Here is a 23,586-nt window from a genome sequence, read left to right as displayed (position 1 = left end):
CAATCCAGTGGGCCCTCAGTAAATGCTGCCTTTGGGAAGCTTTTAAAGGGAGAAGTTGGACATTCTCATGTCTGTCGGTTAGAGCTACAACCAGCAGCCAGTTAGCTTAGCATAAAGACTGGATACAGAGGGAAACAGCTAGCCCGGCTCACTGATTTACACTTTACATCTGGTATGTTTAATACTGCACAAAAAAACGTTGACCGTTTTATGGGGGTTTTTAAACGACACAGAGGCAGGCTAGCTGTTTCCCCTTACTTCCTGTCTTCATGCTAAGCTAACCGGCTGCTTGCAGTAGCTTCACATTTCACATACAGACATGAAAGTGGCATCAATCTTCAACCAACTACAGCTCCTCCAGAAAGTAAATCAGTATTTATCTCGAGATGTTGAACTATTTTTTTTGGTTCAAATTTTGTCACGAGAGATTCCGTATAACCTCACAGTATATTGTAAGGTTACCCTGCGATTTTTTGCTTAACATGCAAACGAACAAACCTTCAAGCATTATCTGAAATGATTTGAGTGATTATTCCTCAATGTCCAGCTCTTGGAGAGGAACACAGGGGGTTGACACACAGGTTTGACCTGGATTCTCTGCAGCAATATAGCTTGTGCATTCTCAAATTCGCATCTGGTTTGTGGAGTGTGTGCTGAGGGTGGACCTGAACAATGAGCTAATTATCTCGCATAATTAGTTTAGCCACTCTTTTTCTGTAGTCTAGCAGATCCAATAGCCTCAAGAAACGAATATCTACCCACACACACTTGACTTCCAACGCTAGTCCCCGAGTAAACATCTAACCAGTGATATGCGACCGCACATTTCAACAAGCTTAGATGACTAATGGTCGGGTTTATGGAGTCTTTTGTCTAGCTCTGACTGGGTGCTGATCGGCACAGGCCAGGGAATAGTATGTACTCCTCGCTGTGTTGCACACTCACACTCGCATGCCTGTACACACACTCACACATGCATACAGTACTAAAGCAGAGATATACCAGACCTGCCACTCCTGGACATTTTGTGACGACAATACAGCTGGAGGAAGTGAAGCAACCTCTAATTAGTCTTTGTCACAGTATCCGTCACGTCACTGCAGGCCCCACCCTTGCATTGAAGCAGATTGCAGACGGTGAGCTGTGTTTGTAATGAATTTCATGAGTCAAGACTGAATCAGATGTTAAGGAAAAACAGGGTCCCTTAATATCCAATCTGCATATTCTTTTACACATCAAGCTGTAGTCTGTCTCTATGCAGACAGGTGGTTGTAAGTTGTGCAACCTTTCATGACACATCTAACTCGGATATAGAGAAGTCGATTTACACAAGGCTGTGTTGTTAGAAGGAAACGAGTCTCGGTAAAACTATGAGGCCATCTTTTAGTTATAACTATGTAGACACAGCCTGACCTGGGTTCTTTCTCATGAGTTGCAGCCTGATGAGGAAGTCAGTTTATGGTCGTGTAATATCAGGTCATATACCACCTGCAACTGAGTTATGATATCAAGAAGTGCGCAGAGGAGAATGTTTACTGTGGCTGTTCTGCTGCTTGCTTGAGCAATCAACTTTTTTTTCTTTTCTTCTCTTCCTTGTGTGAACCTCTGGTGGAGGAAGTTTGTGGAACCTTAAGTCGCCTTTACTGTTCATTATAAATATTACCTGAACAAAACAGTCAGACAGGAAGCATGCTGGGATGTACTATATATGCCAATCCAACACGCTCTTTAATAACCATTATCAGCATCTCGATCAGCAAACTGTCAGTCAGAATGTCCAAATCAGGTCGATTAATAGTCACAGCTGCAACCAACCTTTTTGTTTATTACAGTTTGGTGTCCCTGTCTGCGTAATAATTAGGGGGCTAATTACATCTCATACGGCTCCCCTAATTAAAATGGTCAGCTTGCCTTTGCTAGTCTGCCTCTGTTGCCATGGCGTTTGGCTGCTGGACTGAAAGGTTCATGTCAGGGAGATCCCTCAGGGACAAACTAATGAGGGGGGGGGAAGAAGAGTGCGGGCAGGAGACAGATGTTTGTGCCTGATTCTCGCTCATTCGATGCACCATCGCTGTTGATTTGTGTGAATTCAAATCAACAAAGTGAGCAAAGTGCACAGCGGAAGAGGTAAAATACAAAATATTGGCTTGAGATACTAGTTTGACTGAGCTGAAAGATGATGTTATGTCTCTTCCTTCAATTTGGCAAATCAGAAATGCGGCAGTGCATTTAACTTTAACTGTAGTGTGTACGGTGTTGTGAGGTGTGTTTCAGATTTCTGGGCGCATGTTTTACCTTTCGTTGCAGTCAAGAGCAGACACGTTGTGGAATGTGACCCAAGAGACATTACAGCAGCGCCATCATTTCTAATAAACAGGAAGGAGCATCTTTTGGTTTTCTCTACCTATTGCTCAAGTTAAGCCATCAATAAAGACGATATTATCAGTGCTTATTATTATTTTTTGTGTGTGTATTGGAGGGGTGGCACAGTGTTAAACACAGCTGACTCTTTCTTCAGAGCCAGTCAGAACCTGTCTGACCGGCTCGAGGGACTCTTGAACAGAAGAAGGCGACCTGCTTTCTAAAGTCACACATTCTCCATAAGAGCGAAAGCCTCTTGTGTCTCCTTCACTTATCAATACTGCCTTCCTTATCCAAATACTTTATTGCATAAAGGTCAGGTAGGGTGCATTATCAGCACACAATCGTAAACCTGTGAATCTTTCTATCGCGCCTTTGTTGTTATTGGCACTGAAAAGTCGAGAAGGTGCGTGATCAGCGTTTGACGTAAACCCCTAAGTTGTTTTTTAGTCAAGAACTCTGCCACAACATCAGATGTACCTAAACTCGGCTGACGTTATTGAGACCGATATCCATTGTGAGAATCGGAGAGCTTAAGTTTCCCCATGAAACATACTCACGCAAATGTCATGGAATCTGTGACACACCGACCAAATCCTTTTCTTCTGAAATGGCACAATGGGCCTGGAGATGCTGGTCGCAGTGGTTGTTTTTAACGAGCCCGCATAGCAGTGGAAAGATTCAGGCCGTTGCCAGTATAAATACAGCCAGCTCCCTTTGACTCATGAGCCAGAACTCACTCGGTTGCTGAGATTTGATTCCTATTGTAGATGCAACACAGGAACGGCTATTTTCACTTGAAAGTCGGCCAAGTCATGACTGTGCAGAGCAAATTCACAAACAGAGACACGCACAGACATACATTGAGTCATACATTGAGCCAGGCTGTTACAGCACTGTTACACTTTCTGACACAAATACTTTTTTTTTGTCTTTTCCTGCAGAATGCCAAGGCATCACCAACCGTCTAAACCTCCTGGGTTCTACAGATGACCACTACCTGAACATGGTGAAGACCTACAGCAACTGCACTGTGGTCCTGGAGAACCTGGAGGTCACCCACATGGAGGACCACCGTGACCTGTCCTTCCTCTCGGTAAGGGCCGTACTTGTTCTAGCGGTGGAGGCTTAAACGTATTGCAAAAAACTTCCATCTTGATATTGGTCATTTCTCATCTCAATAACGATATATAGCACAATACACACTATAGCATGTTTTCTCGTAATTCAGTAAATACTTGACAAATGAAAAATACTGAGTATTTTCTCATTTAACTAAGAGCAGTGCAAAATGAACAGTTTGTTAATCGCAGAGAACTGAGTGGTCGTGTAAATTATGACGAAAAGACAAAACTACAATCTTGAAACGATGTTCATATCCTCAAAATATTTCACATGTGAACTTCTGAGAAGTTTGAGTTAGTGTGTGCTTGTTATTATCAATTTAGATGACACAATAAATGATTTAATCTTGGTACGATTCCACTGAAAGACGATGAATTGTCTTCTTGAATTTTTCTCCTCGCCCTGGCTAAACATGCACATTACAGATGGGAGAAGTTTTCCATCATCTCTTTGGTGGTCTGAATCCAGTTTGCTAGACGATCCATCCTGGATCTTCGCTGGCTCTCCTTATTCCTTCAGTACAGATAATTAAAATCAGTGGAGAAGTGAGTCCACAGTGACGGATGATTCAGTGTGTTTATGACGCTCCGGTCGGAGCTTTGCTTGAACACAAGCTGTATCGACAAGGTTGTGAACACTGGGCAGATGTGACGAGGGACCACACACACGCTCACTCACTCGCGTGCGAGACACAAACACAGACAAAAACGTACAGTCAGCAGATATCGTGCAATAGTTCCAGGTCTACTGAGGAGACGGTATGGCCTCAGTTTTCAAAATCCTATTTTTCTGTCCCCCCTCACTTTTTCATTCTCAGGCTGCACACATTCTTATACAAGTTTGATATAAATGTATATAACTGCAGGAATTCCCATTCCCGCAGATTCAGATCTGGCTTTGCACGTTAGCGACTTCGGTTCACAGCAAGGCTTTCTCTTTTTTTTTTTCTTCCCCAGTCTATTGAAGAAGTGGGCGGCTATGTGCTGATCGCCCTCAACACAGCATCCAGGATTCCTCTGCAGAACCTGCGCATCGTTCGAGGTCATTCGCTCTATGAGGGAATGTTTGCCCTCGCTGTGCTGACCAATTATGGGAAAGCTACAAATCAGGTCACCAGTGAGCTTCTTCTGACCAGCCTGACAGGTCAGTCCACTTCTACATGTCTTTGGTTCCCCCGTGACATGTTGCTATAAAGCTGTAAAAACAGTGATGTGTTGTCATGAATTCATTCATTGTGTATTTTTTTATCGGATTCACGCTTTTCTTTGCAGAAATTCTTAAAGGAGGTGTTAAGTTTGGGACCGACCAGCCGTGCAATGTGGAAACGATACAGTGGTACGATATTGTCAACGCTGACAGCAAACCCACAATGGTGCTCCCGTTGGCCATCAGCCATCCACGTTGTAAGTGAAACATTTCACAGCAGATGGTCGCACAGGAATTCACCATGTGATGTTGAAGAATTTAAAGGGTGCGAAGTAAACATTTCACCCTGTTTTTTTTTTTGTTTTTTTCTTGTGGTCTGATTTTACAGGTAAAAAATGCGACCCAAGCTGCTTCAATGGCTCGTGCTGGGCACCTGGTCCTCAAAACTGTCAGAACTGTGAGTTCTTATTCTGTTGTTTAATTCTATCTTGGGAAAAAAAACATCGGTAATATTTTTAAATCAGTGTATTATTGTTAGTGTACAGTATATCCATCCATGCTCCGTTGTTTTTGCTATGATTTGAACACTCAAAATGAACAGACTTAATATGGCTCCAAAATTAAAAATAAATAGAAAACAGAATACTTGCTACAGGTCATTATACCGACTTTGTCCCGTTCTTTTTTTTTTTTGCAGTAACAAAGCTGAACTGTGCACAGCAGTGCTCGAAGAGATGCAAAGGGCCTTCACCCAGCGACTGCTGTAATGAGCATTGTGCTGCAGGCTGCACAGGACCGCGGCCCACCGACTGTCTGGTGAGAGAAAGACGCCTTCGCATAGCTGACAAGAGTAATGATACGATAAAGGAGCTGGGGAAGAGACACGCTTAAACGACAAAACACTCTGAATGTTTCATACTTCTGGATGAGAAGCCTCCAAGAAAACAAATCCGGCACTCTGCAGCATCTGTTTTTATAATCAGAAGTATTGTCATTGGTTTCAGTACCAATGACACATGTAACTGCTGATGCAATCTTTCATTTGGCAGTGGCTCGAGTAGCGGCGTCTGCTCTCCCTCTCTGTGCAGCTCTGGGGATTAAGCCTCGACTGTAGGGGAATGCAGTGTTATCATAAGAGCGGGGCTCTGTGGTGGCCCCGGTGTACTGGATGACTGTTGTTTGTGCTGCAGGCCTGTCGGGACTTCCAGGACGAAGGGGTGTGTAAGGACTCCTGCCCGGGCCTCATGCGCTACGACCCCAACCTGCACCAGCTGGTACCCAACCCACTTGGAAAGTACAACTACGGGGCCACCTGTGTCAAGAGCTGCCCACGTAAGGACGGATAAACTCATCGGGGGTGCAGTTTAGTTGTACGTAGGAGACGGGGGTGATTTATGGCATGCGCTGTAGCTGACAGTCGAGATGAATGAGAGTAAAACTGGTAGGCATGATGAAACACATCATGCATGATTATGAGCTTTTTCACATTGTGGTATGCGGAACAAGTGCCCAGGTTGTCCTTCAGGGCTGTTACACATTCAGTGGTTACAGTTAGTCTCAGTTTAATTATAAACTGCAGAAACACAGAAAGAAAATGATTGAGTTTCAGGGCGTGTTAATGCAACAACTGTTCCTCATCAGTTTAACTGACACAGTCTGTCCCAGTATTACTCACCCTACATGCATACTGTAAGGCCTGCATCGTTATGATGTACCTAAAGTCACACTATGGTATAACTCATACAGGTTATTAATGCTTAAAGGCACATTTAGATTGGTTTGAAGTAATGCATGTTGAAATATTTCCAGATAACTATGTTGTAACTGATCATGGAGCGTGTGTGCGGACGTGCAGTGTTAACACGTTCGAGGTGGACGAGGGAGGAATCAGGAAGTGCGCCAAGTGTGACGGACTGTGCCCAAAAGGTAGGCGGTTAAACTATCGACCTGGGGACTTATTTCTGACTCGTACACTGTGTTGTTTGCAGTGGTGAGTCCATTTACTCAACCACTGTGCCTCATTACAATTCTACTTTTTTTGGAAATAGGATTATTCACTTAAAATGTTATACATTGTTATGAAATAATCCGCGTAATAATATGTAAAATTGTTATAATGCTACTTTGATGTTAATGCACCACTAGTAATTTCATAATACAGTAATATGCCACTTTAAGGGAAAACACTTTACAAGGTGGTATTGCTTTTTTTACTGAGGTAAAGTGTCTGAATACTACTACTACTACTAAAGTACTACAACACAGTTTGCCTTCAATAAAATACCTTGCTCAGTTTGGTTTAGCTTTATACCAAAATCGGAGTATGGTCAAGAGTTTTAAAACACTTTCTCTTCTGATTTGTTCACAGTGTGTAATGGACTTGGGGCCGGAAACCTGACTCACATCTTGTCTATCAATGCCACCAACATTGACTCATTTAGAAACTGCACGGTAATCAATGGTAACATTGCTATCATCCACACATCGATTTATGGGTGAGTCAAGGACATCAACAGCATTACAGCCTTCATGCCTGTTTGTGTAAATCAACTATATTTACTGCAAGAGATCACCGGGCACCTTTTATTAATGGCAGACAACATGTACATTCTTGTTGTTTCTAGCGATGCGTATACCAATACACCAAAGATGGAGCCTTCCCAGCTTGATGTGTTTAAGACGGTGAAGGAAATTACTGGTAAGAGTGCATAAGACATGAGTAATGCATGACACATTAAATCCACATTAATCAGTTTCACAACGAACAACTAATGTGTTGCTTCAGGATACTTGTTGATTCAAACGTGGCCAGAGAACATGAACTCACTCAGTCCTTTTGAGAATCTGGTGATCGTTCGAGGACGAACAAAACGGTACGTTCCGTGTAAAGACCTCCGTACATTCACAACCACTCGATCACTGGCAATGAATTTGTTTTTCCCCAAGGCTGTCGTGAAATCTTTCCCTTTTCTCTTCTTCTCTTCCTGTTCCACCATTTTGTCTCTGGTAGGGGTAGCCGCAGTGTTATTATGGCTCAGCTCGGTATCAACTACCTGGGCCTTCGCTCCCTGAAAGAAATCAGCGATGGAGACGTTGTCATCCTTAAGAACCGAAACCTCTGCTACACAGACAAAAGCCACTGGAAGGGGCTTTTCAAATCACAACGCCAAACTGCTACCATCGAGGAAAATGCTGATGCTGCCACATGTGGTAACTTGCAATTGGTTTCCCACGGAGAATTCAGCCAAACCCTTTTTTTGAAACTTCTGATTACGCAATGCACAAACTACATTTCATAATTGAACTCTAATCTAAAAATTGGATAATTCTGTGGGAAAGATCCCTTCTTGAGATCATATGTTTGTTTTCAGCCCTGAGGAACAACACTTGTGACAGGAAGTGTTCCACAGACAGCTGCTGGGGCCCCGGCCCGGACATGTGTTTCGCCTGCCGTGACCATAGCCGTGATGGGAGCTGTGTTGACTCCTGCAACATCCTGGAGGGGTAAGGGAGGAATCTGTCTTGTTATGCCCTCTTTTAAGTTTTGAAATGCAGTCTTCCTTGTTTAAGACAAACATACAGTCTGAACATCAGATCTGTGTCCTTCACAGTTAACTCCTTTTAAAGTATATTTTCATACCACAAGCTTTCCAGACTAGATGTTAGACACTGGGGATTTGTTATTCAATCACTTGAAAGACCAAGAACGATTCCAAGGTATTTTGAAGTTAAACCTCCAGCAGATATAAGACAAACACTGTAGCTGAAATGGCACGTTCACTCACATCTGTTTATCTTTGCAGATTTCTGTCAAACATTGAATCTCGACACGCTTACAATTTAACTCGTGCCCTCAAAAAGGGGATCAATAATTTCGCTTCACATGTAACTGTTTGAAATGAGGCGAGCCAGCGGCGACAGTCTGTCAGCTTTGTTGTTGTTTTTGCAGAGAGCCTCGGGAGGTTGTCGTGAATAAAACCTGCATGGAGTGTCACCCCGAGTGTCAACGCATGAATGGGACCGCAACCTGCAATGAACCTGTATGTGTGTCACACCAAACTATTGTTGCAATTCAAAATGACTGTGAAAATGTTTTGTGGACATTATTTACGAATCTAAAATGTCACCAACATATTTCATGCTCTTGTAGATTACAGCAATTACGCAGCATGAAATCTGTTGAAGTTTCGGCGCTCCCCATTTCCCCATCAACAGAAGCCTTATTCGACCACAATGCAGTGTAGCCACAAGGCATGTTGCGTTTGGGACGAGGGGTGTGACTGTTTGCTCTAGTTGGCTCACGGTCTACTTTTAAATGCTCATAATCTCAGTCTTTGACTGAAAACAACAAGTCCCGGCCACCTTTCTGGAGCTGGTTAAAGAGCTGTAACTAACTGGGAATGTACAGTAGGATGTTGTTATTGACGAGACAAGTAGACACTGTGAAAGAAAGTATTACATTGCAGAAGTTTATTGCAATAAGTCGCTCAGTGAACATGGGTTTGCTGCTCCAAAACTAAACTACCTGACACTTCTGGGGGGTTTTATTTTTTGGCCAAACATTTACATCTTCATGAGGAAGATGGCTCTAGCTTGCTTTATTACCATGAGACAGTCATTCACATAAAATGTACTACTACTACTCCAGAGAGAGAGAGAGAGTTGTAAATAGTTTTTTTTTTACTATTCTTTCAGGGTTCTGGAAACTGTACCAAGTGTGCCAACCTCCAAGACGGCCTGTTCTGTGTGCCTCGATGTCCCCAAGGCGTGCCAGGGGAGGACGACATGCTGGTGTGGAAATACGCAGATGAGATGAAAGTTTGCAAGCTGTGCCACAAAAACTGCACTCAAGGGTAAAATCATTGTTCAGCCGACCTGAGAACTGGCACTGCCTTTCTCTGTGTTGCAAACATTTGTCTGTCGCAATGTTGATGCAGTTACTTAATCCAAGCGAGAAGGGTCAGCTGTGGCTCTGTTGGCACAGACTGGAGGGAGAGGGAGAGAGAGAGGCTAACATGAGGAAATCTTTGCTGAGATTAATGATAAAATAGGAAAATATAGGAAGAATCTGGGAGTATAGGATTAAAAGAATATAAAGAGATTTTATTTGAATGATAAATAAAGTTAATCATATAACTGTTTACTGTTGGTTTCATTTCAGTATTCAACGGATAGAGGTCTGCACAAAACAAATAACTGACAGAAATGAACAAAGAGTTAATGTTCACATTGGACTATCAACCGCTGTGGTGACGGCTGGTTGGTGTCCTGGTGGTTACTGTGGTTCAGGGATACCAGATGGTCCTTTAATCAGTCCTTGGTGGATGGGCTTTTGTAGCCGTATCGTACAACTTTGAAATAAAATATGATGAAGTATGTCCACAACTCGTCTGTTTCGTTGGACTACATAGAAAGAAACGGACCCCAGTGGCCCCCCCAGTGATCGATGCATTCAAAGTATTTACTCTTGTAGACTTTTGCAGAAAACTTGGATGCTTTTGCTGGAAGGAGTTATCTTCTCATTGTTTTTGCACTCACGCGTTGAAATGAAATAGGAAACATAGAAGTGTGGCAACAGTTACAGATTTTCCGATGAACACTGATTGCAACACCGTTGTTCCAGATTGCTTGTTTTAGCTTCATAGAGAAACTTGACTTGTGATTTATGCAGTGTGAAATCAAAAAACGATGGTACGGTTCCAGCATATTCTTTGCGTTGACTTCTTTACAGGTGCAGGGGACCTGGTCTCAGAGGCTGCCAGAGAGGTGAAAGGTGAGTAAATGCAGTCACACTCATCACTGATGCTTAATTATACACTGGCATGCTGACTTTGCCTAAGTTGGACATTCTAATCTCATCGCTCCTTGTTTATTGAATTCGTGAATGTGCTCTGTTTTCTATCTGCGTTCCTAAATTTGCTCCCACCTGTCTTTCAGCCGCTCTGGCCTTTCCATGATTTCGGCCGGTGTAGTCGGTGGGCTGCTGGCCGTTCTTATTGCAGGCCTGTCTGTGTTTGTGTTGCTCCGCCGACGCCACATCAAGAGGAAGAGAACCATGCGCAGACTTCTCCAAGAGAAAGAGGTAAGATGAGCGGACGGAGTCGGGAGACGTCCAGATGTTAGTCTGTTGATGATCATTTACAGAGATACAAGCCTGCTTTATGCAGAGACAGTACACGCCATCAATTTCATATTATGTGAACAGTATTTTACTTTTTTTGTATGATTTCTTTGGAATATTGCACCTACAGTGCATTTTTGAAAGAATCACCAGAGCTGTTTGCACGACAGTATGTAAGATATTCACTTTTTCTTTTACAGTTGGTTGAACCTCTGACTCCAAGTGGAGAGGCACCAAACCAGGCTCTGCTGCGGATTCTGAAGGAACCCGAATTTAAGAAAATCAAAGTGCTGGGATCAGGAGCTTTTGGGACAGTTTACAAGGTAATGACATGCTTCAGGTTTGTGTTGTCTCAAAATTCCGCTCCAGCTCTGAACTTTATTGACGCTGGAGCTCAGGAGTTACATAACCAGTGTTTTCATCTGTTGTCATTTTTTCAATTAAAAGACACATTTTTAACTTTGCGGATCATGCATGAGTGACTCCACTCTCACTGTCAGTGCTGTGTGTACGTGTGTATCTATATAGTCGTATTAATCTCACTGTGGGGGAAATGTGTTTCACGGTATACTGTGGGGACTTTCGCTCACAAGGAGACAAAAGGCTGATCTCTACAAAGTTAGGCCTTTATTTTAGGGTTGCTTTTAGGACAACGTTATCGGAGAATGTAAGTCAATGCCATCGTCTCACTTAGAACAAAAACAAGTTTGCATGTGTGCTTTTGAATTGATGTCTTTGTGAGGACCAATTTAAGTGTCAGACCTTGAGAGTTAGGACATTTTTAGAAAGTAAGGACATTCTTTCAAAGGCCTATTTGCGGGTTAAGGCTTGGTTTTAGGATTATAGTTGAAGACACAAAAGTCAGGGTCAGGGTTGGGGTTAGGTTAAGTCAGTGGTGTAAGAAGTATTGGCATTAAAAAAGTGTTCTATTACAAGTAACGTGTTACATATATTTGAACTGGTCATATGTTTTGTATGTAAACACAGCAATTGAATACATGAAGTGTAGTGAAAGGTATTATCTTCTGGAATGTAGTATGAAAGTAACCTAAATGGAAGTAAAAGCGCCTCAAAATTGTACTTAGGCCCAGTACTTGGGTAAATGTACTTTAAATATTTTCCAGCACTGGGTTTTCGGGGAGCAAGGGTCCTCACAAATACAGTACAAAGTGTTGAGATACATACATGTCAGCATTTTGTAATTGTACTGTGCATTGCATGTATGTACTTGCGCTCACTTGATGATTCCGGTGTAATTAAAGCATGTCAAATGACAAACTTGTGTCCGTACAGGGCCTGTGGGTTCCAGAGGGAGAGGATGTGAAGATCCCGGTGGCCATCAAGGTTTTGAGAGAGGCCCCATCACCGAAAGCAAACAAAGAGATCTTGGACGTAGGTTTAATGATTTATGTGGTTCCTTTTTGAAGCTTAACTGTAATTCTGAGTCGGAACTAGGAAAACCATTCATTTCAAACGTTGTTCCCCAGACGACTTCAGTAAAGTGTGTGCTGCTGCTGGGAAATCGCATCTAAAAGCTCGAACCTCTATGACATTATTACAATATTTCGACTGGATTAAAAGTCAACCTCAATGTGTTGCACAAATTGAATGAAAGTGTTTGCTTCCCATGTGTCAATTCAACTGTAATGCATCCTGTGATTTATAGCACATGCAACGTTATTTGAATCCAACGACGACTTCATTTCCTTGTAAAAGGGGAATGGGTCATGTTTCTACACGGTGATGCTCTTACGGGCCTGTAGGAAATGGAGGGCTGTGTGTGGGTGTTGGTTTTTAATCCAAGGCTGAAGTGTTCTGGACAGGAATGCAGTCCTGTCGCCGCACTGACAAAGCAGCTTGCTCAAAATGCAATACGCAAACTGCTGAATGTGCATCTTAGATCCTGTGATTTTGTGGCTGCGTTGCTCAGTCACTGCACATCTGGAGCTTGTGGTGGACGTACACGCCCTCTGAACTTCATGTCTTAAGGGCAGAGGCTTGTTTTTAAATGTGCGTTTTAAAGCCTCTTCCTCATCAGACTGTCAAAATTACAGAGCTCCTAACAATCAAGTGGTTCTTTACTGAACAATTATGATACTTTATGGTCATGTCGAAAATATTTGGGGTACAATTAATGTACTCACGACAGGAAACCTACTAAATAAAGCTCAGTTTGAAGTGCTGTTTGCACAGATCTCCTTGGTGGTGGCCAGTGCAGATTTTTCTTTTTTTCTTTAATTCGTTTTTCTGTTATGACGACTGAGTTTCCACTCAGCTGATCCTCATAAAATATGCTTGGCTGGGCATGACTGCTGCTAAGAAACTTATCACCAAACACCAGATATTTCCACAAATGTCATGTTTCTTAAGCTATCAGTTTCCAGAATAAATGTAGACTTTCTTCCAATATTGCGTCAGTGGAAGACGGAATGGGCTGTAAGACGTTTTTCTCAAACAGACAATTTCATATTTTGCACCGTCAATCCATCAATGTGAATGCCAATTGTCTCCTTTTGTCCATGCACTAGGTACGGGGTGTCGTTTGCGTCACCTGACTGCTCCAATTAATAGAAAGCATTGAACGTTAAAACTCTTTTTCGCGCGTCTAACCCGAACCCTGCAGGAGGCCTATGTGATGGCCAGCGTCGAACACCCCCACGTGTGTCGTCTGCTTGGCATCTGCCTGACGTCCACTGTGCAGCTCGTCACCCAGCTGATGCCCTACGGCTGCCTGCTGGACTATGTCAAAGAGAACAAGGACAACATCGGCTCCCAGTACCTGCTCAACTGGTGTGTGCAGATCGCCAAGGTAGGAGAGAAACCCTGTCAAGACATTAAGTTACATGTTATGGTCTATTCGACATTATGATAAATCCAAAAGTCACTGAGTATTCCTGCAGAGCAAGTCAAGTTTTGATTTGCAACTGCTATAAAGCACAGTACATCCTGCCTTTAACTGTTGAATGACATGACTTATTACATGATGATGACAAGTCTATTTTGAAAGCACTCTAACAACTTTGATCATGTTTGATCAAGTAGTGTTTCCAAGAGCACTGTGCTTATGTAACAACTTCATCGTTTGTTTGACAAAAGGGTATGAATTACCTTGAGGAGCGCCACTTGGTGCACCGTGACTTGGCAGCGAGAAACGTCCTGGTGAAGACTCCTCAACATGTCAAGATCACCGACTTCGGTCTGGCCAAACTGCTCAACGCGGATGAGAAAGAGTACCATGCAGATGGCGGAAAGGTTGGTTGAAGCAACCATATGTATGCCTTTTATAGCCGGTCACAAATGTGATCTTTGTCAGACGAATGACTTCCTGTAGATGAATGAGAGATGTTATTTTTTTTCTAGTTTTGCTCTAGATTGTATCTCATGTAAGTGAGTATTAATAGTTCTGTCAGAAAGAAGAGAAATAACAAATCAGATTAGTTCCTTCTCTTATCAGTGTTTTCCCTCACAGAAAAATGTGTAGCGCTTGTATTTACTTGTAATTACAGCGTGACCTATACACTTATTTCCGTAGTACCCGATGATGTAATATTTTGATATGATAATAATTATAATTATAATTATATGATAATTACCCCAAATGTGCATTCTTTTGCTTCATGGTCTAAAATCCAATTATACTGTAGAACTCCTCTTTATTGCTGCATTACCTTATAATGTTGTAACTTTATTACATCAGTGGTTTATGCCCGTCCATCCTCACCGGGCGGGCAGATGTGCAGTTCTTTGAAATTCATCCAGACAAAGCTGGACCTCAAACATAGACACTTGCTACTGCTGACGCTTCCTTTATTTGTTTTAGTTTGATGCAATTCTGAAACGTGTTATTGATTGAAAATGACAGGACAGTTTTCCACACAGGGTAGAGACATCCATTTAGTATGAGACTTCCGTCTGCAGCAAACCATCACAGAAATCATTTTTTTAAGCTTTTTGTGATGCAAACTGTGTTGACATTGCTGGAATGTTTGATGATTGCAATTCTGCACCACTAGGTGACAGTACAGTTACATGACATACTGTATATGGGAAAAACGGAAATGGATTTCAATTTACCAAAGTAATACAGCACTTTGAATAAAGAAGCCAAATTTGACGAGACAATATCAAGATACAAAAATGATAGACGTTGCTGTTGAGAGTCCACTGGCAAGTGTACAGTTGAGGCCGCTGTCTCAATAAGCTTCTCTTCACCTAAGTTACTGCAATATTTGGAGATTATTACTTTTTTTTTCCCCCCCGCAGGTACCAATTAAGTGGATGGCTCTTGAATCAATCCTGAACAGAACATACACACACCAGAGTGACGTATGGAGCTATGGTAAGTGTAGCACTTTATCTTGTGAATACATGCTGGACCTCTAACCCAGTGAGGCATGAGCCCTGCTTGCGATGCAGACTGAGCTAAATCCTTGTGCAGCTTCAGATATATATATATATAAAACAGCTGTTTCTGTATTCCCGAGGAGTTTTGGTGACAGTCTCACTGGAGCAATGTGCATTCATTGCCAAATAAAGTGTTTTAACAGCAAGTGAGGCAAAGAGAGGAAAGGCATTTTTTGTATTTTATGCCTCTGTGCCAGCGACAGCCGTGGACCAAGGCGTTATATACCAGCGGTCTCAGAGGGACAATATCACGTCAGAAGAGGTTGCTGCCACAGCAGGAGCCGGGAGCGCACGTATACCGGGAGCGCACGTATACCGGGAGCGCACGTATACCGGGAGCACACGTCACGTAGACCAGGGGCACAGATATACACGGATGCATTCACACACAGCACAGCTTTATTGTGTGGGCCAGCTCCAAATGTTCCTTTCCCAAGGGTTTTGATCTTGCCTTCCGCTCAATATGGCGTAAGCATCAGCAGACCCTGGCAGAAGTTACTTCAGCTCTTCCAACAGAGAGACGCATCCTGCCAACTCCCACTCCTGCAGGCAGAGCCAATTTGTCAACATAGCTATTTTGATACTGTGTGATATTCGGGAAGCTTACTTCCTGTCACTCTCATCTCTCTTTTATTGGGAGCAAAACAAAGTGAATGACAGCTCAGCAGAGTGACGCGTACCAACTGTCTTGCTTTCTGTAGGCGTAACCGTTTGGGAGCTGATGACATTTGGGACAAAACCGTATGACGGGATTCCAGCCAGTGAAATAGCCGGGGTCCTGGAGAAAGGGGAGAGACTGCCTCAACCGCCAATCTGCACCATAGACGTCTACATGATCATGGTGAAATGTAAGCTCGGTGGGCCGCGGTTGAAAGCTTCTGCTTTTCCGAAGTGTATTCATACGATCATTTCCTTTATAATACGCTGATGTTCCGATAATTTCCCCACAGACGTTAAAAGTCTCATTTCATCTTCTTGTCTCATGATGATATCTGCTGATATGTTTGTACAGGTTGGATGATTGACGCAGATAGCCGACCGCGTTTTCGGGAGCTAATAGCTGAGTTCTCAAAAATGGCTCGGGATCCTCCTCGATATCTGGTCATCCAGGTGTGATTTTACCTCAGATCTAACAGTCTTGAAACTTCAGTTTATTTGGTAATGTAACTGTAGTAACCTATTAGTCACACCGAGATGACGAGGTACATTTTATTTCTATTCCAGGGCGATGATCGCATGCACCTGCCGAGTCCCACAGACACTAGACTGTACCGCAGCCTGATCAGCGGGGAGGGCATGGAGGACCCTGTGGATGCGGACGAGTACCTGGTGCCACAACATGGCTTCTTCAACAGCCGGAGCAAGTCCACCACCCCGCTGCTTCACTCCACAGTAAGCTACTTCATAGAAAAACACACACACACATCAAAGGTGTGGGATCAAGTGTGTGTATGTCCATCTGCCTCTCTGTCTCAGCTGACATTTAGGTGCTGCAGCTCAGATTTATTTTGCAGAAGCAGAGACTATGATGCATCCTGCATGGCTGAAAAACAGCTGATATTTCATGAAAATAGATTTGAAGGGAGAATTATTTTCACTTTGTGGTCAGACATTTCAAAAATAGAAAATGAATGCTGTAATTTAAAGACAAGATTACTAACTCTAAATCAAACAATCATGCACTGACCAAAATCATTTATTAACCCAACTGGCCTCTGAGTCACTCACTGTGACGACTGATTAGTGTTTATGTATTTAGAGCTTCTTATCATATCAAGGTTTTACACAACTCTAGGAAATATCTGAATATTGTCACATTTATACAGTATAATATAGATTCAACAGAAAAGGGGAATCTGTTCATGTAATGAGACACAGATACCTTTTTACTAAAGAAGGCAGACTCACTCACATTTACCTTCTCTATCCAAACAGTGAATGCCAGCTGCTTTGGAGGAAGCGAGCAATTTCCCAGAAACGGCATCATTAATTGATTAAGAACTTGCACCAGCAGTGCACACTTTACCAACATGCATTCAACTGTTTGAAAATGTAATTGTGCTATTTTAACTGTGTTTTGGGAAATGGGATTTCTGCATAAATCATCATTACCCTGTGCGTCAGAATGGAAATAAACGAATGCAATTATCTTTCGCATGAAGAAGCAGAACGCTGACAGTTAAACTGAATCCAGATGATCGATCAGCGAGGAGAGTTAAACTAATAGATCCGACTTGAATCTGAGCGGCCAGTCCGTACTGAACCCTGCTGCCCTCATTCTGTTCAAGTGTCACCAGTGGGACTATTCCTCCGCTTCCTGACCCCGATACACACTCGGCCTCATCATCATCCCCTCTCCCACGTTTCCTCCCAGGTGCCCTTTGATTGATGAGAACTGAAGAAGGAGAACTCTTCTCCTCCAGGTTCAGTGAAGGCCATGCGTAGGTCTGGCTCTTGTATCTGGGAACATTGCCGGCCCCTGACAGCCTGGTTAGCCCATACGAGCTTTGAAGTGTAATTACCTTTGCAGGCAACTCTTTAAAATCGTTGTCCAATAAAAGCTCAGCATAAGCCTGTGTTTTTAATATCACTGTTGGGGCATGGCCCACTATGGGTCCAGAATCATTTTTTGTACAGATGGTCGCTCCTTCAGCGTGTTTAATTTCCTTTTCTTGTTGAAAGTAATTGCGTTGCCACAGCTGTCACTCTGTTCTCTTTATTCGCCCGGTTTCCATGGTTTTGACACCGTTCACAGTCCTTTGACTCGAGACGTTGACAGACACAACAAAGCTTGTCAGATCGCCTGAATGAATATGAATCTACTCGTTTATTTCGATCCTCATCGGCTTGTGCTGCGATGACAGCTCTGGTTCCTCGGGTGCCATGAACACACATTACTATCACTGTTCAAAGGGAACTTATTATCCACTGAGAAGCGTTGCAATAAACCACGGTGACTGAAGGAAACGCACTTTAAAGAAGCTATGAATAAAAGTAGAAAGTAAGAATCAAATACCGTACTGTACTGTACAGTACTGTGAAAGAAAAAGATCACAAAAATATAGTATTTGCCTAAATATATTGTGGACCGCTTGTGTTGTGCATTGCACTGAAGCTACCTGTTTGGTTACATTTTAAACCTTTCTTCCCTTAATGTCTGCTTTATGGATAACTGAGGAATATCAAAATGTGTTCTAGATCTATAAAACACAATTTCCTGCTCTGCATTCAGACATTAACTCTTGTTTATCTATTTTGCAGAGCCTGAACAGCAGCATTGGAACGTGCCACAGCAGAAATGGATTATTCGTAAGTGAACATCAATCCTTTAAAGAAAATGACTTCTATGTTTCTGTCAAATGATTTGTATTATGTGCAACAGTTCTACAAAAACAACCCCTGTCCTCTGTTGCAGAATGCATTCCCGAGCAGAGATGGAAGCGTGGTGCTCCGCTACATTCCTGACCCCACAGACAAACTTTTAGACGAGGCCTTCCTGCCATCTCCAGGCAAGTATCCTGCAACTTCGAACCCCTCAGTGGCACCGCTTTTTCATGTTATTCAAGTGAATCTCAGTGGAGCTCTATCTCAGTGGAGCTCTCCCCTTGTCCCTGAACAAGAAGAGCAAGAGGGACATCTAGTGCACAAGGAGCATATTGCTGTACTTATTGCCACAGCTGAAGAACATAATGCCGTTTACCATTTGGTGTAGTCTTTGTTCCAGTGGCTTTATGGTACCATTAGCGCATACATCTTTAGTCTTGGAGTCCTGCAGTGTGGGTGTGTGTGTGTGGGGTGGGGGGGTGGGGGGTTAAAATGAAAAGTGGCATCATTAGGGCTGTGCTCAGGACCATAACAACATCAATCATGTATGTATTACCACCAGTACCACCGTAAGTAGATATTTAAACAAACTTCTAGATTCTCATTGTCCTTTTCACAGCAACAGGATTTACTTATTGTTTGATTTGAATCCTTTGGAAAATGTATCCCATAGATACATAGCTTTTTGACGGCAAATAACATCCAACTGTATTGCCACTTGATGTTGATGTAACTTTGATTTAAAAAGTAAGTCAAATGAAAGGCACTTAATTGGCTGGTTGTCTAAAGCAAGTTTTTAAAGTCTGTACGTTGATTTTCACTGCCTGCTACCATTAAATTGGTGCGCTACTGTTTTGGTGTTGCCCTTTCATAAAGTTATGGAAGATTGGTCAAAATCGATGCAGCCAAGAGGCCAGGATATCCTGAATTTTAGGCCTTAGTAAGGACCAAGATCTAAAAACACTGGATTCTACATTTCCCATAATGTGTCTTGATAACACTTTCTAAACATCTACTTCTTTCAAACTCAATGCCCAGAGTTTGTAACACAGAATATATTGTTGATTGTTATGAGAGACCGAGCAGTACACTTAATAAACTGACCTTTATGTGGAAAAATAGCGAACTGGCCCTTTAAATCGTGGCTGCCCGGAAGGTTGGGAGTCAATTTGCAAACTGAAAATGATCAGCAGCGCAGGGATGTAATGGTGTGCAGTTAACGGCCTGAAACATGCCACCATTATGTTCTGTTCTGTTTTTATAAATGACCTGCTAGTTTCTATTTAAGCTGTGTGTACACTTAATGAGAAACTATCCAGTGCCCTTGCTAATGTCAGTGTCTTTCTTACAGACTACATGAACCAGAACGGAGTTTCAGACATGATGAATCCCATCTACCAGCACCCGGGTCCACTTCGCACCGGCCGTCCCACCATCTCTTCAGACGACACGGAGACCGAGTACCTGAACTGCTTTAAAAACGAGGCCGTCGAACCCGAGTACCTCAACGAGATCACGTCCCCCGCCATCCTCCCCCTCACCTCCAACGGCACGGTCCACAGCGTTCAGAAATACCATCCCCAGAATAGCATAGACAACCCTGATTACCAGCAGGATTTCACTCCCACCTTCAAGACCCACGCCAACGGCCACATCCCAGCGGCTGAAATCACAGAGTACCTGGGCCCAGACTGAGGACTTAGTGGATCCAGACAATACAGAGGAGACTGTTTCCTGTTCCATTAATAAGGAGCATTGATGTATCGGCTGAGAAGGCATAGCTAAGTGGTACCATCAATTATTATACGTGTCTTACGGAGTCAAGTGACACTTTGTACGAGCTTTCCGTGTTGTTTGCATGCAGGCAGAACTGTCAGGCAGAACCCCTCTCATTCCAAAGACTTTTTCTTCTCACCACCAAACTACAAAAATGACTTTTTCTTGATTAAAGCTGGACGGAAGATGACTCAGTTGACCTGAGAGTTGCTGGATCAGATGTGCTCTGTGTCCGTATGTCGTAACCCCCCCCGTCTGAAAGTGAAAAGCTCTTCTGAAAATCTCTCTAAATGTTGGAACTGATGTTGTATGTCATTCAAATGTGTCAGTGGAAGACTGCTTGACAAGAGGACGTAAACTGCCTCCATTTTTAGGAGGCAGAAGCTCGATACTTCAAAGAGCAGAAACTTACAGCTCAACCCAAATCACAACCGAAGGTACTTGTGTTGTGGAGTCACAAGTTAGATACACAATCAGTCAACAGTATTGACATGTTGGACTTTAAAGGGTTGACAACACGCGGCGCTGCACGCCCCTGTGGGTAAGTCAAGAAGATTAAAGGGAGTTTTTAAGAGTAGAATGCTGGCTCGACTGTTGTCCTTCAGAGGCCTGACGACACTCATCCTGAAGGTTGAGTCAACGAGGAAAGACAATATTGCAATGTACAGAATGTACAGTCAGTTTAAATGGGAATACTGGAGAATTGTATTGTTTAAATATGTTACTTTTATGCTCTAAAACAGTTCTGTATGAATTACAAACTGGTTGTTCGCTCTCTCTTAGGTAAGAGTTTCCTGTGTCCCCTGATGTGTGATGTGTAGAGAGTGTGACGGTAAACATGTGAGTGGTCGTATTCACGCTGGGTTCCAGTTGAAAACCTGCAGCACTCCTGTAGCATGAAGCACATTTGTGTCGACCCACAAAGTCAGCGTTATATCGCTGTGGCACATCAGTCTGTGCACCCAGGAAGTATTTTCTGGTGCTCCTTACTGATTACTTCCAAATGTTAGCATTTTTTGACTTTCAGCTTAAAGTTTCTATTAATGCAACAAAACAGATTTTAAGTTTTTTTTTTTGTTGTCTCTTGTTTGAAGAAAATCTGGTAGAACTGTCTTAGGTCATGTGAGTAACGTGTTAGAAGTATGTGTGTCCCTGTAAACATGTGTTGTTTTCCAGACTATTTGAATGGCTCAGAAACAAAGAATGTTTCTGATCTTTGTGGTCTATTATTAGCAGCTGGAGATTTTTCCTTGTCGTTTTTTTTTTTAACAAAAATGTCGACAGTTGTTTCACACAGGGTGTTGACAACATATCTATGAATCTGCTCCTAGCTTTAAAGTCTTGTAGTCTTGCAAGACCATTAAACTTTGCAAATATTATTCCGAGTTTTAAAGGAATATACTATTGTAGCAACCTGAAAGCCTACTTTTGAAGATTTTACACAGGTACATGTACAGAAAACGGTAATATACCCCAAAATAGTCACCTATCATTTATACTCGGTACACCGTTTTGTCACATCATACGTGAATATGCACTTATTCCTGAATTGTGATAATTTCATTCAAAAGTGAACTTGAATAAATCTTCTTTTTTTCTATGGAAAGATGTTGTTCTCCCCCCCCCCCCCCCCCCCACACTCACACACACACATCTTACAAGTGAAGAGCGAGATACAGGAAGGACTGGGAGCCCAGTGATTCACTGATCTACTCAAGTCGATTTATCTTGATGCCTGCAGAACTTCAAGACTTTCAACACTTTGATGAAATGTATTGAGCAGATTATCAGCTGAAGGGAGCAACATCCAGTCTGTCAGTGTGAGCGCCGATGATGTGACTTGAACCCACCACTGATGAGATAAACGAACCTTGAGTGAGCATGTGAGACACAATCTCATTGAATACACAGAATAAAACAATAGCTTTCTGTATTTCATTGATCAAAAGTGATGTGGGTTGCTGATGTTTGTTTTCCTAAATATGCCCTTTCAATGCTGTTATTCAGTTTAAAACCTAACTGAGGAGTGTATTTACTGGCCCTGTTCTACATGTAAACTAGGGGGACTGAGTAACTCATTTAAATGAACAAGGGTTTTCTTAAACAGCAGGGCAAGATATGATGCTGTCTGCTGTGTTCAGGACATAAAAAACTAATTAAAATGTTAACCCGAGGGGAAAATATTAGATTAAACTGCACTCTCGATGAACTGCCAACGCAGCAGATTTTGACCAATTTAAAACGTTGGAGTAAAAGATGCATTACATTTGAGATGAAGTTAGTATACATTTCTGCAGATTCTAGAGATTAGATTGCAAACTGTTTTATAAGCATAGGTCCTACATGTTAAAGGCTGTACGGTTAGAAATTATAACATTTATATTAAATATTCCTAAATTTAGGAAATCTTGGTTTCAAGTATGTCTCAATGACCTAAAATATTTGTAACTAAATGAGCACAAAGTAAGGGGGAAAGAAACATCCATTGTTACCATTATTGACAATTCAACACAAGGAATTTTTCAGTTTAGTACTCATCTGCTGAATCAGGACTGTTTGGATTGGCTTTAATCAGATTGGATTGATCACAAATGTTAGAGAAACTAATCATTAACAACAGAGACCAGGTGGAAGTGATCACATGAAAAAGAGCACACACATTTTGTCAATGTACTGTTTGATTTCATTAATGATTAATAAACCTAAGGGTTTTAAATGAGTGTATTCAGATTTGAAGATCTGTTATTTTATAATGTTAAAATTCATCAAATAAATCCTTGTCTTTCTTTTATAGTTATGAATCTTCTATCTGTCCATAAAGATTCTGCATGAAGAAAATTCCATGGTGACCCAAAACCAGAATAATTGTTCTAAATGTGGCGTTCAATAGTAGTTGATATATTCAGTTAAACATGGTGTAAAGGATATTACATGAATTGCTCACAGGGAGTTTTACGATTTTTTCAGGAAGGTGGGTATGTTCATAACGTGTGAGCCGGTTGAGCAAACTTAAATCATTAAGTTTAAATTGGTTAAGGTTTTCTTGGTGTCATGGAATTAAATAAACTGCTTTATTCAATTTAAGAAGAGTCAGATTTGCATACCTTTAAGGCCAAGTACACACTACTTCCTGACAGTATTCCTTAACGGACTAATCTTCAAAAGGTTTCATTTTTGTTTTTCCTTTTTTATATATTGACGTTTGCATGTAAAAGTTGTCTTTTACTTCTTTTATGTCTTTAAAAAAAACTATATCACGTGTTACCTTGTCTGCTTCCTGAAACATGTTATTCATTGTGTGTTCATGTGATTCAAACTTTCTTGCCCTT

General features: G+C 42.1%; 1 protein-coding gene across 1 annotated transcript in view; it reads left to right on the top strand.

Annotated features, from left to right (window-relative positions):
* egfra (epidermal growth factor receptor a (erythroblastic leukemia viral (v-erb-b) oncogene homolog, avian)) overlaps nt 1-21,857 on the top strand; it is a 37,209-nt gene extending 15,352 nt beyond the window's left edge. Inside the window, exons 2-28 of the mRNA XM_079285489.1 lie at nt 3,306-3,457; nt 4,443-4,629; nt 4,758-4,889; nt 5,021-5,089; nt 5,330-5,448; nt 5,823-5,964; nt 6,442-6,558; nt 7,001-7,127; nt 7,257-7,330; nt 7,418-7,505; nt 7,643-7,842; nt 8,004-8,136; nt 8,582-8,672; nt 9,328-9,485; nt 10,364-10,405; nt 10,570-10,714; nt 10,954-11,076; nt 12,047-12,145; nt 13,377-13,562; nt 13,850-14,005; nt 15,017-15,092; nt 15,859-16,005; nt 16,170-16,267; nt 16,382-16,549; nt 18,419-18,466; nt 18,573-18,666; nt 19,833-21,857. Coding sequence (XP_079141615.1) covers nt 3,306-3,457; nt 4,443-4,629; nt 4,758-4,889; nt 5,021-5,089; nt 5,330-5,448; nt 5,823-5,964; nt 6,442-6,558; nt 7,001-7,127; nt 7,257-7,330; nt 7,418-7,505; nt 7,643-7,842; nt 8,004-8,136; nt 8,582-8,672; nt 9,328-9,485; nt 10,364-10,405; nt 10,570-10,714; nt 10,954-11,076; nt 12,047-12,145; nt 13,377-13,562; nt 13,850-14,005; nt 15,017-15,092; nt 15,859-16,005; nt 16,170-16,267; nt 16,382-16,549; nt 18,419-18,466; nt 18,573-18,666; nt 19,833-20,176 — 3,515 coding nt within the window. The 3' untranslated portion in view covers nt 20,177-21,857. The remainder of the gene's footprint in view (nt 1-3,305; nt 3,458-4,442; nt 4,630-4,757; nt 4,890-5,020; nt 5,090-5,329; nt 5,449-5,822; nt 5,965-6,441; nt 6,559-7,000; nt 7,128-7,256; nt 7,331-7,417; nt 7,506-7,642; nt 7,843-8,003; nt 8,137-8,581; nt 8,673-9,327; nt 9,486-10,363; nt 10,406-10,569; nt 10,715-10,953; nt 11,077-12,046; nt 12,146-13,376; nt 13,563-13,849; nt 14,006-15,016; nt 15,093-15,858; nt 16,006-16,169; nt 16,268-16,381; nt 16,550-18,418; nt 18,467-18,572; nt 18,667-19,832) is intronic.
* Nucleotides 21,858-23,586: the final 1,729 nt, after the last annotated feature.

The sequence above is a fragment of the Melanostigma gelatinosum genome (assembly GCF_949748355.1).
Source record: "Melanostigma gelatinosum genome assembly, chromosome: 15".
NCBI classification, from domain to species: Eukaryota; Metazoa; Chordata; class Actinopteri; order Perciformes; family Zoarcidae; genus Melanostigma; species Melanostigma gelatinosum.
This window is presented reverse-complemented; position numbering and strand designations above follow the sequence as displayed.